This window comes from Elephantulus edwardii, unplaced genomic scaffold (genome assembly GCF_000299155.1).
Source record: "Elephantulus edwardii isolate Elephantulus edwardi_28Jun2011 unplaced genomic scaffold, EleEdw1.0 scaffold00014, whole genome shotgun sequence".
Taxonomy (NCBI): Eukaryota; Metazoa; Chordata; class Mammalia; order Macroscelidea; family Macroscelididae; genus Elephantulus; species Elephantulus edwardii.
Window position 1 is genome coordinate 31,041,558 of NW_006399764.1, and position 12,859 is coordinate 31,054,416.

Below are 12,859 nucleotides of genomic sequence, written 5' to 3' on the forward strand. Positions count from 1 at the left end.
CTCCCCCTCGGCTCAGCGCTGCTTGAAAAGAGAAACTTGTGTGCCCAGACTTCTCACTCCCTGGGCTCTGGGGGGAGAGGGCTGCCGGCAGGAGGGGACAGGGACGTGGGTGCTGGAAAGACCCCAATCCTGCTCCAAGTTCCACCACTGTCCTCTGGCCGCGGTGGGCCTCGGAGGGAAGAGAGCACAGAGGAGCTTAGGTGGAGCGCGGGAGGAGGTGGCTGGCCCTGGGTCCTTGTTTTTGAAGTGCCCGGAGAGTCCAGCTGGGAGCAGGCAGGGCTCGAGGAGAGACCTGGAGGGAGAGGGCAGGTTGGGCAGGAGAGCCTGGTCTTGGGAGGCGGGCGCTGGATCCCCCGGGAAGAGGGTCGCCATCACTGAGGGACGCTGTAGGGCGCAGGGCTCCGGCTTGGGGGCAACACTGGGGAGCAGGGCTGGGCGTAGACCCTGGGCACAGGACGCGGGCGCATTCAGGGCTCGGAGGTCCCCGCGGGCAGAGTTGAGCCTGTAGACGAGGGTCGGGTCGCTGTTACCGTGGGAGGGCGCAGGGCGCAGGACTCGGGTGCGGACGCTCCGAGGTCCCGGGGCGGAGCTGAGCGCAGAGTGAGGGTCCGGGTCTCCGCGGGAGGGCGCAGGGGGCGGACGGCCCTCAGGACCTGCGGGGCGGAGCCTTGCGCAGCAGCCAGCGGCCCGGAGGCGGCAGAGTCGCTCGGCCTGCGGAGACGCGGCAGCCCGGGCAGCAGGCGCCATGGAGGGGACCCCCATCCCGGTGCTGACGGTGCCCACGGCGCCCTACGAGGACCAGCGGCCGGCGGGCGGCGGGGGGCTGCGGCGGCCCACTGCGCTCTTTGAGGGGCAGCGCAACTACCTGCCCAACTTCATCCAAAGCGTGCTGTCGTCCATCGACCTGCGGGACCGCCAGGGCTGCACCATGGTGGTGGGCAGCGACGGCAGGTACTTCAGCCGCACGGCCACCGAGATCGTGGTGCAGATGGCCGCGGCCAACGGGGTGAGTGACCCCCGCGCGCCGCCGCCCTCCCACCCACCTGCTGGGGAGTCCCACCATCCCCAGCGCTGCCACTCTTCAAGGTCCCCTCCCCACCACTGCCACTCACAGCCTCCCTGGAGCGGCTGGCAGACTGGGGTTCGAGCCGCACCAGGAGCCTGGAGGGGACTCTGGGTGTGGGGGTGTCCTCACTGGCATCTCCCAAGTCTCCACGTCCCCAGGCGTCACCTGCTTGTTCTCACCATTTCTCCCACCCCTTCCCTGCCCTTCCCGGTCGCTGGGTCCCAGCTCTGGGTTGACTGATCTGTTCCGTGGCTTCCCTCTCCCCACCCTCCTCACCCCCCCTAACACGCGTCCCAGCCCAGCTTTCTCTGCTCCATTTTGCAATCCTCCTCTTCCCCCTTAACTCTCGCCTCTGCCAAACTTAACAGTAGGATTGTCTCAGGCCTCACGCATTGGTCCCTGACATATTTGGCAAGGGTGGACCCTGAAGGCTTTTAATAGCGTCTCCTTAGCCGGGTGGAATTGTTTGATGATTAATTCGATTAGGGTGGGATGGGGTGTCATCAGACACTGCTCTGAGGTGAGCTGATGCCACCCCACCAGGTGCGGGCTGGAGAGGCGAGGAGGCAGGCCGTGGACCTGGGACTGGCAGTGAGGCCCCTGGAGCAGCAATTCCCAGCTCCTCATGGCTTTAGACGTTCCCGTTCTCACTTCGTCCTCATCCTCCACTCCCTGCTCCCACAACCTCTGTCCAATTCTTTTGCAATCTGAGCTCTTACACTGCGGGGGTTTCCTCATGCCCCTCTTTCTCTATATCTTACAGCCAGAACTTTCAGTGTCCCCCCCTCCCCAGTCATCTCCTTTCCACTTGGACAACACCCCAGCGCCTCTCCATGAGGGACCCCTCCCTCCAGGACCCTCTGAGTTACTCATAGGAAACCAGCACCACTCCGCTCAGGCTTATTCATGTGCCAGAAGGTGAACTGGTGACCCAAAGATTAACACTTGGCTGCTTAGCAGGTCAGTGGCTCGGACCCACCAGCCGCTGGAGGGAGAAGGAGGTGCCTGCCACTCTTCTCAGGCCCCTCTGGTCACTTCTGACCGGCAGTGCCCCAGGTGCTTGAGGACACGCCCTGCCCAGTCCTGCACTGTCCTCATGGCTGCTGCGTGAGTGACTCACCATGTGACCCCGCCTCAGTGCAGCTTGTGAGAGTCATCTTCCTTTTCACTGACCCTCCACCCAGGCTGGTGCATTTCCCCAGGGACGGGTCCTTCTCATAACACATAAAGACCACAGCCTAGCGGACCCTGACTGGTTTGCTCAGAGTCAGAACTGGTCCATGGCGCAGGGCAACAATGCCAGACCCCCACGCAGCAAGTCTCTTCGAGTAAATGATCTGTGCATGTGCAATGAGTGGTTGTTGCGGGGTGCCGTGGAGTCAGAGCCGAGGTCCAGTGGGTTTTCAGAGGCAGTGAATCCCGCGGGAGGAGACTGTCTGTCCTTCTCCCTGGAGCAGCTGGTGGGTTTGACCTGCCTCCGTTGCCCCTCAGCGCTAAGCCCCGGGCGCTCCCTACGGGCGAGTAGAGCCAAGCGGTTATCTGGCATTTGGCTTCTCACGCCCGCCATCGCCGCAGCCGCTTTGCCTTCTCCTCTCTGTTAAGTGCTGTTCTCTGTCGTGTCCACTGTTCTTCCCTTTGAGGTGCTTCAGGGAAAAGGTTTTGAAAATGTTTTGTTTTTTGAATACTCAAAGCAGCTGATGGAAGCAAGGCTGGGGGCCCGCTGTGGTTTGTGACCCCAGAAGACTAATTGGCTCTCTCATTTGGGATTGATGGGAGTTGGCTGGGATGGGGACTTGGAGAGAGGTTGCAGAAAGGGCTTTTATCCCTGCCTGACAAGGCTGTTCCCGTGGAGAAGCCGAGCCTGGAGAGCCAGCGGCCCTCGGATTCCCATCCGATCCAACCTTTCTAGGAGCAGGGGAGGCCTCCCTGCCTGCGGCTGGCTGAGGGTCCAGCAGTGTTTGAAGATACAGTTGTTGGTGAGGACAAATCCAGATTACATTGATTACTTCCTACCACAGGGACTTTTTTTTTTAAAGGCATATTGTTAGGGTTAGTTTTATAGTCTAACAGGAGAGCAGCACAGGCAGGGAGGAAATGTGTAATGTTACCCAACTCACCACTCTGTAACAAGTGGGTTTCTATACTTTGAGCAATGGCTGAAGATTATCACAGGGACATTTTTATCATAAAGACATTTCATTCTCTTCAGTGAGTCTTTTTTCATAAACACATTTTTATAAACATTTTATAAGGTGTTTCTTTAAAAAGATAAATCCTTTGTCATGGAGTGATTCCAATTTAGAGCAACCTAAGTTGCTCCTTGGAGGCAAGGATTTTGAAGCTCTGTCTCACATACTTTGGGCATGTTGCCAGAAGGACGGGTCCTTGGAGAAGGACGTCATGCTTGGAAGGGTGGAGAAAGCGCAGGAGAGGAAGGCCCTGGATGAAGTGGATTGACACAGTAACTGAGGCGATGGGGTTAGGGGTGATGAAGACAGCGAGACTGGCTCAGGACAAGGCAGGATTCAGAGCTGTTGTGCACCGGGTCACTGTGAGTTGACGGCACATAACAACAACAGCAGCAGCAGCAGCGTCAGCTGGAGTAGAGCTGTCCATGACTTTCCAAGGCTGGGAGCAGAGGTGACCTCAGTGGGTGTGTTCAAACAACTGATCTTTTCATTAGCAACCAAACACTTGAGCACTGCACTACCAGAGCTCCTAGACTCTACAGGAAGCGTAATGCCAGGTTGTCACTCTTTAGAAGTGATGGACCATCACCGGGCTAAGATGTTGCCTGTGTCTGTCCTGATGTCACCCTCGGTGTTGTTGACCAGCCAGCAGCTGGTGGGATAAACTGTGGTGCCGTGTGAATAATGGCTTCTCTTCAGTCTTTGCCCCGTAGCCGCCATTGGTTATTGTTGTCAGAGCTAATGATTTCCTGGAAGCCTCACCCCTGCTGCCATTTCGTTGGTTCTGGGAAGCAGAGCAGAGCTGTGCCTCGTCTGAGGCCCTGCGTCTTTACAGAAGCAGGCAGCCACATCTCCCCGCTGCCCCCAGTGCTTCACCAATGCACTACCAGGGATCCTTTGTGATCTCTTTGGGGCTTTTAGAATGATGGCTTTGTGCTCTGCTTGCGGTCTTGAGGACTTTTCTCTCATCAAGAGCGATTTTCTATGTCCCAGTGGCCCTGGGACCACTCTGCATGTAGTGAAATGTGTTTGACTCTGTCTCTTTAAGTGACCACTTTACAGTGTCCACTTGGTAGACTGGCCAGCTTCCCCGGTGACGAATGAGTTCTGTTTGGCTGGAGTCACTTTCCTTCTTTTGAATGTCACTGCTGATGTATGTGGTGGACTGAGAGTTCGGATACTAACTATTCGCCCGTGATTGGGAGTTCTCATCCGCCCGCTGCAGGAGGCAGGCTGGCAGTCAGCTCCCGTGGGGGTCACACGGTGCTCTGGTTGGTGGGGTCTCTATGAGTTGGAATGGATTCTGTTGATGGCAGCATGGTTTTTGTGTTGTTCTTGTTGTTTATGTTAGTAAATTCTTGGGTTAGTTCACTGAAACCTGGCAGAGCCGGGCCTTGGGGGGCAGTGTGGTTTTGGGGTTTCTCGAACTCTCGGCCAGTAACTGGGTGCAGCTCAGTCACTTTTTTATCATTTGTTTTGGAGGAACATACTTGGGTTCTCTGCTCTGACAGGTCCCCAGCTTCCATGACTCTAACTTTTGTATTTTATTGTATGTATCAATGGAAGGTGTTAGTGAGTCACCGGGAAGATGTTTTAAATCTGTCTTTGTAGTTTTCATGTAGCTTATGTAAACTTAGGGACGCTCTGGTGCTGCGCTCTTAGGGCCGTTGCCCTGCCAACCCCAAGACCTTAGGCATTCAGTGGTTCGAATCCACCTGAGCTCAGTAGGGAAAGATGGGCCATTTCCACTGTAGGGTTCTGAGTTAGAACAGCTCCACGGCAGGGATTTTGAGTTGGTGTGAACTTATGTAAAAGGTCCCTAAGAATGATTTTTCTTGTTTAGAGATATGAGTGATGTAACCTCCGAGCTTGAAGTTAGTTCGTAAACCATTGGGTTTTCCTTCCACCATCTCCATCTTCATGACATTTCCAGTGGTTCAGAGGCTCCATTTCTCCCCCCACCATGGCCCTACTTTATTTTTTTTTTATTTGATATGCTTACTGTTCTTGTGTCTATTTTAAAAATGACACTAGTTTATTTACAAAATTCAAATACACTGTTAGAATTCAAGAGCGAAATCCAGCAGAGCAGTAAGAACGTGCTCCCGCCCGTCTGGATCACGGCCACGGGCATCCCCACGGTCATGAGCATCTGCTTCTCCTCTTCTCCTCCCCACGACTGCATTTAAGGGGCTCTGGTGGTCTGATGCCTGATGCACTGGGTTGCTAATCAAATGCTGGCAGTTCAAATCCACCAACCGTCCCACAGCAGAGAGGTGGCAGTCTCCACCCATGCACCCTTAGTGCTTCTGCCCCAGGGAGCTGTCGTTGGGGAAGGAGAAGTTCTAGGATCATTAAGAGCATCTTGTAGCCAGCAGGTCGGCTGAGCACTTTGAAAAGAGTGCTAGAGAAGGAAGGACTAGTGAGTGTTGAAGGCTGTTGAATTTTTGTCAATTTAAACAACCACACATTGAAAAGATGATGCTGTATTTGGTGTGTTGTTGTTGATGTGAATCGTTGAGTCGGGGCTGACGCATTCCGGCAGGTGTTCAGAGGCAGTAAATGGCACTGGAGGAGACTGACCATCCTTCTCGCTCAGAGCAGCTGGTGGATTCAAACCGTGTGCCTTTGGGATGGCAGCACAGCATCTTGCCACTAGGCCACTAGAGCGTCTGCTTTTGTTCTTTTGAGAATGGAGTTCTGCAGCTGCTGCCAAGGCGCCTGGTGGGGGGGGGCGTGCTCTGTGATGAGCTGCCACCTGGAAACTTGCTGGTTCACGTCCCAGGGGCTTCGGTGGAGGAGGACGAACAATTTCCTCCCATGACGATTTGCAGCCTCAGAAACATGGAGACAGGTCCCTGTGTGGGAGCCGTTCAGTGGAAACGCGTGTCACAGTCCACCAGGAGCTCTGGCGGCACTGTGCTTGAGCACTGGGCTGTAATGAAAGGCTGACTATAGAATGATGTGGCTGCCAGTTCTGTACAGACACACTGGAACCTGGGGGCTGGTCTGTCCACCTGCTGTGCTCCCTGGGGCTTGAGGACAACTCGATGCTGCGGGTTTGGTGTCTGCTATTGTGCTGTTGTCTGTGCCATGGAGTCCACTACGACCAGTTGCGACCCGATGAACAACAGCTCTGAAGCCTGCCCTGTCCTGAGCCAAACTCACTGTCTCTGACACACCTGCCTCCATTGCCACAGTCACAGCGTCAGTCCATCTCATCCAGGGTCTTCCTCTCCTGCACTGTCCTTTCACTCTCCCAAGCATGATGTCCTTCTCCAAGGACTGGTACGTCCTGGCAGCATGCCCAGAGTATGTGAGACGGAGCTTCAGAATCCTCTCCTCTCAGGAGCAGCCTGGCTTCACTCTCTTACATCCAGAAGCAACCACAGGTCTTAAAAAGTAGGTCCCCTCCCCCCCCAAAAAAGTAGGTCCCAGAACACACTAGCACACGTTTGGCTGACCTGAACCTGTGTCTTCAGGCGATGACCACAGTGTCTTCTGGCTTCAGTGTCGGAGGTGTTGAGATTGGGGCTGTGTGTGGGTGCAGTTGGGGTTGGGGTCTTGATGAGCACTTACCCGGCAGCCAGTAGGCTCTCCTTCCCCTCGCCCTGCCGGACAGATGCCTTCACTCTTGAGATGCCTCGAAGCCTCATGTCTCCTCTCCCATAAATTGAGCATGACAGGTTCACAGAATTCTTCTAGGAACCCCAGGAAATGCTTACAAAAGCACTTCTACAAGACTGAGGCAGAACAGGCTGTGTTAGGGCCAGCTGAGTACATCTCAGATTGTACAGACTGTGATGGGGCCAGCGGAGTAGATCTCACACTGTCTTCATCTTTTAGTGTCGCTGTAACAAAAATATGACAGGTGGGTGAGCTTCATGAACAGATGAACCTGGACAGTGGGAGCACTGTGACTGATGTTATAAAACAAAATGTGTATTGATGAGTGATTGACAAACTTTGTCACATTGTAAAATGTCACTCAAGTCACCCTAGGTGGATATGACTTCATACAATTATTAAGAATATACTAATATCAGATGTTCGTCCTAGAGAGGGTGAAACCAGGCTGCTCCTTGGAGGCAAGGATTCTGAGGCTCTGTCTAACATACTTTGGACATGTTGTAAGGAGGGACAGGTCCTTGGAGAGGGACATCATGCTTGGGAGGGTGGAGGGACAGCGCAGGAGAGGAAGGCCCTCTATGAGGTGGATTGATTCAGTGACTGGGGTAATCGGGATGGGTGTGTCGGAGGCAGTGCAATTGGCACAGTATAGAGCAGGGTTTAGGGATGTTGTACGTAGGGTCACTATGAGTCGCAGGTGACTCAACGGCACGTAATAACAACAATATCAGATGTGGGAGCTCCGTACCATCTCCCTCACGCTTGTGGACCAGATTGTTGGAGTCTGCAGAGTTCTCAGAGGCTGGCTTTCAGAAGTAAGTTGCCGAGTCTTTCCTCCTTGTCTACTGCTGTCTGGAAGTTCTGCTGGAGCCTGCCCTGTACCCTTGCAGAACAGCCTTCACTCACAGACGGCGGTGACTGTACGTGAGGGGCGCTGGCTGGGAACTGAACCCAGTTATCCCATCAGGAAGGTGCTTATTCTACCACTGAGCTACCAGGGCTGAGTGAAGAGAACCCTCAGAACCTTCCAGAGCGGCATCCCCCTCCCTTTCCCAATGCCCATTCTCTGGCTGTATGCTTGGGAAGCACGCTGAGTGGGCAAGAGCTAGGCTCAGGTGCCCTGGACCTCACTTCTCTCCCTATGACGGTCAAGTCCGGCTGGGCTCCTTCAGCTTCTGGCCTTCAGTCTCTCCTCTTGTGGGAGGTCAAGCATGTGAAAGGGCCAAGTGGCACAGTGGCTAAAATGAGTGACGATGAAACAAAAATTTAGTAGTTCGAACACAGCCGCTGATCCAAAGGAAAGGGTGAGGCTCTCTGTTTCTGTAAAGATCACAGCTTTGTAACCGGATGGGTCAGGTCCACTTTGCGGGACAGGGTCCCTGAGAGTTGGACAGTGACAACAGCTCTGGCTCCAGGTGGTGCAATGGCTAAAGGCACTTGATTGCTAATAGAAAGGCTGACAGTTCAAACACACCACCCACTTCAAGGGAGAAAGGTGTGACTATCTGCTTCCACAAAGATTGGCAGCCCCAGGACCCCGTGGGGCAGTTCCTACGAGTTGGAATTGACTGTGACAATGGGTTAGAGGAGTGAGGAGGGTCTGAGGACAGCTGGCCTTCCCAGTTGCTGGGTGGGTTATTTTAAACTTTGTTTAAAGTGTGCAAAGCCCCAGATGGTATTTTAAACTAAGCTGCTTTGTTAACTCCTGCGATAAAGCTTAATGATGTTTATTGCAAAGGCAGGCACACTTCCACAAAGTTGTGTGGGAAACCCGCTGGAAGAATCCTCTGTATAGCATCTGCTCTCTCTTGGTCCTTGGGGGGCCCTGCAAGTGCCCTCCCTTCAATGGGGGCTTGAAACCCAGTATTAGAGGAGTCCAAACTCTGGGATCAGATTCCATCGCTCTCACCCTCATCGTGGGAACACCAGTCACTCTTCAGTCAGACAGCAGAGAGAGGGGGGCAAACTCAGCCAGAGTATCTATCTGAGCAGGACTCCTCGGGACTGAGCGAGCCCGGGGTGCAAAAGTTTAATGTGGTCGATGCTGATTGAAGAGTTGGAGGGTCAAGGGCACCTGAGGAGTGTATGCGGGTGCATGTGTATGTTTGTGTGTGTGCACGCGCGCGTGTGTGTGTGTGCGTGTGCGCGTGCGCGCGTGTGTATGCTCGTGTGTGTATGTGTGTGTGCATGTGCACGTGTGTGCGCGCATGTGTGTAATACATGTCTCCTTGTAAAAAAATGCTGCATGTATGTGCATTCCTTTCACAATTCCAAGACCTCAGTGAAGAATGAGGAAAAAAGAGAAGACGTCGATGTGATTCAAGATTCTGCCCCTTGGAGAGCCTCAGGAGGGCGAACCAGACTCCGAGGATTCCTTTCCCCTTTTATAAACGAGGGGTCCTAACTGTAGCCTGACATCTTCCGGGCTGCTGAGGGGTCGAATGTGGCAGGGGAGTGACATTCATTGTTTTTTTTACTCACGTGATGTGATTCCTGCTGGAAGACATCACCCTGCCCGGGACGAAAGCCACACGTGTGTGGACGTTTCTCTCAGAGCATCTGACCCTGTGGCCACAGCTGCATCGGGAGGCTCCCTCCTGGCTTCTTGGCACCTCGCCTGCTGCTGACGGGTCTCAGGTGGCGGCTGCTCGAGTCGTGATACCTCAGGGCCCCCGTGGGCTCACACCTGTGCACGAGTGTATTTCTGCACATGTGCGCACATGTTCACACATGAGCACAAGCGCGTGCACACACACATTCCTGTCTACATAAACACTCGTCTAACACACATCCACACACTCATGAACACACAAGCACACACATCTGCATGCAAGCATGCGTTCATGAATACAGACCCAGCACACATGCACACGCAGGCACTCACACACATGCACGCGTGCACACAAAGCACTTGTTACACACATTCACACAGCGCATTCAGATACACATGAACGGTCACACACTCACGTACAACCTACATCAGAGCACACAGACACACGTGCATACTCAGGTACTTATGCACGCACACGCACAAACACCCACACACGCTCACACGCACGCTTGCTCCCATGTGCACACTCACTGATGCACGGCTGCATCCTGACATCATACACACACTCACACACGCACACACACTGCCCTAACACTCAGGTGACAGTCACTCCCCTGAGACGCTGACTTGGGAAATACCTGGGCGGCACCATCTGTGTTTTCCGCTCAGGATCCGCAGACTCAGGGCCATACTTCCCAGAAGGCCAGGCTCTGTGTAGACGGGATCCACTCTCTGCTGAGAGAGAGAGAGAAAGAGAGAGAGGAGAGAGGAGAAAGCTGAGAGGAGTGAGGTGTGAGGAGAGAGGAGAAAGGAGAGAGGAGAGACACATGAAAGAAGAGAAAGGAGAGAGGAGAGAGACATGAAAGAAGGGAGAGGAGAGACACAGAGAGAGTTTGTATTCCTTCTCCGCCTGTGGGGGTCCCATTCTCCTCTGAGTGTGCGGATCTCTGCTCTCTGTGTGTCCTATTCTCCAGGGGGGATCCCCCTCTCCACCATGTGTGGGGGATCCCCGTCTCCTCCACATGTGGGGACAGACCAGGCGGCTGAGAGACTCCACAGTAATCTGCCGGCTTCTTTGTGAGGTCACAGCTGCCCAGGGCCAGTCTGAGCCGCTGGTGCTGCAGCCCGGGCACCTGCCCACAGCCCGGCCCAGGGTGCGGCAGAAGGCGTCATCTTTTTTTGGACGGGTGTCCTGAATGTGAAGTGACAGATGCTAGTGTGGAGTGTGGTCCGGAAGACCCAGCCTCGCTGCCGTAAATAACAGGAAATTGTTTAATCTGCTGAGTGTGGGTGAGGGACACCATGCGGGGGACACCACGTGCAGGCTCCCTGGTGGCCCAAGCGTTCTAAGCTGAACCTCCCCGCGGTGACAACCACACGGTGAGCTCCTCGACTCTGAGCACCAGGTGTGGACAGGTCCACACAACACATATGAACCGACAGCCAGATAGAAGCCCAGCTGTGGCCATGGCTGCCAACTGGCGTTGACTCCTGGTGACCCTGCGTGTTGGAGGAGAGCTGCTTCCTGGAGCTTTATTGACATCTGTGAGGAAGCAGGTGGCCAGACCTTTCTTCTGAGGAGCTTCTGGGAGGGTTTGAACCACCCACCTTTAGCTGACTGCCTTGTTTTGTCCCTCAGAGAATTCCGTGGATTTGAACTGCTGATCTTTTGGTTAGTAACCCAAAGGACAAATAAGAGAATGTCAATGATTGTTGTTAATGGGGTATAATTAATGACATGAATCTCACCATTTTTAGGTGGCGTGATAATGAATGGTATTTTTCTTTATTCTTGAAACATTTTCATTTTTTAAAAAATTTTATTATTTTGTGTGTGTGTACTGTCAAATCAGATCTGACTGGTACAGGAGGAGATTGCCCCGCCTTCTCCAGCAGAGCATCTGGTGGATTTGAACTGTGTACCTCTGGGATTGCAGTGCAGCTTCTTGCCACTAGGTCACCAGAGCTCCCTAAAACATTTTCATTTTTTTAATATCTGTTTTATTTGAGTGAAAGTTTACAGATGTCATTGATTTTTTTAAACACTCATTCAGAGGCAATACTTACCATTAACTGATGCAGTCACCTTATTACAATGTCTAAGCTAACCTTTCTCGTATATAGGTATTCCTTTCACTCAGCTTCTTTATTATGTTCTCTTCCTTTTTTGGCCCCCCCCGACCCCCCAGTTAAGCTTCAGTGTGTACCTCGCTCCAGATTGTCGATTGCAGTACATATAATGTCTGATCACTGATTCATTTCAGATGGGCTGCTCCCTGCAGGAATTACTAACCTATTACAATGCCGGAATTATCTACTCATTCTTTTGAGGGATGGTTTTTATTATCTTGTGTGTTTACTGCCTGAAGGTTGTAAGAGGAAGATGTATTTATTTTTAAAAGGTAATTTAAAAAACATTTCCGTGAAGCACGCAGAGCACCGAGAACTCATTCTCTTCCTATTAAGAGGTGATGTCATCAGGAAAGGTGAATGGCATGGATGGCGAGTAGACTGGGGTCCCACGTGGTGACTGGAGTCAGGGTGTGTGTGCTCCTCACCTCCAGCACGTGAAGGAGAGCTCGTTCCATCTTCAGAGTCACTGCTACCAAGTGGATTCAAATGCACAGCGACCCTGGAGGACAGAGTAGAGCAACCACATACAGGTCCCAAGACTGTAAATCTTTAAGGAAGCACATGGTCATTCTGCAGAGCTCTGGAGGAGCCGAATGCTTTCCCACTGCACCACCAGGACTCCTTTCGTTCCACTTTTATCTTTTTAAAAAACTATATCAATTTCTTTCTCTGGTGGGCTGGTGAGTAGAGTTGCGCTGCCAACACAAAGATAGGCAGTTCAAATCTGCTAACTGCTTGGACGGAGAAAGATGGACAGTTTGCTGCAGTGCGATTTACAGCCCCTAAAATCCCACTGAAGGGTCGGCTGAGTCGGTTCTCATGTCAGCTATGTGTCAGTTCACCTTAACAGCACACAACAGCAACATCAACAACATACTAATTTTTTTTACTGGGAAAAACATATTGGGGGTACAAGGAGGTGAGGGTTGGGCAGAAGGGTGAGGATGGGCCAGGATGCAGTTGCAGAGCTGCACAGTTTGGTTGGTGGGGGAAGCAGGTGAAGGAAAAGATGAGGGTCCAGTGGGGACCAGATGCTACAGAGGAATGACAAGCATTTTCCAATGGTAATTAAACCAACTGTCTTATTGATTTGGGAATTGGATGCTGACTCTCTGGCTTCTTCATGCTGAACAGGGGCGTAGATATAAAGGGGGAAAGGGAGGACACTTTATCACCTTCTTGATGGTCTTGGGTTAAAGTTGCTTGCCTTCTTGCTCTGTTAGAAGATATTTTCCTGTCATTTGCTCCCCTCTGGACTGCAAAGTGTTTTCCCAGGTGGGTCCAGTGGGG

The 12,859-nt window shown here is 52.9% G+C and overlaps 1 protein-coding gene across 1 annotated transcript in view; it reads left to right on the top strand.

Annotated features, from left to right (window-relative positions):
• The first annotated feature begins 662 nt into the window (after nucleotides 1-662).
• LOC102864789 (phosphoglucomutase-like protein 5-like) overlaps nucleotides 663-12,859 on the top strand; it is a 150,941-nt gene continuing 138,744 nt past the window's right edge. Inside the window, exon 1 of the mRNA XM_006881328.1 lies at nucleotides 663-1,006. Coding sequence (XP_006881390.1) covers nucleotides 746-1,006 — 261 coding nt within the window. The 5' untranslated portion in view covers nucleotides 663-745. The remainder of the gene's footprint in view (nucleotides 1,007-12,859) is intronic.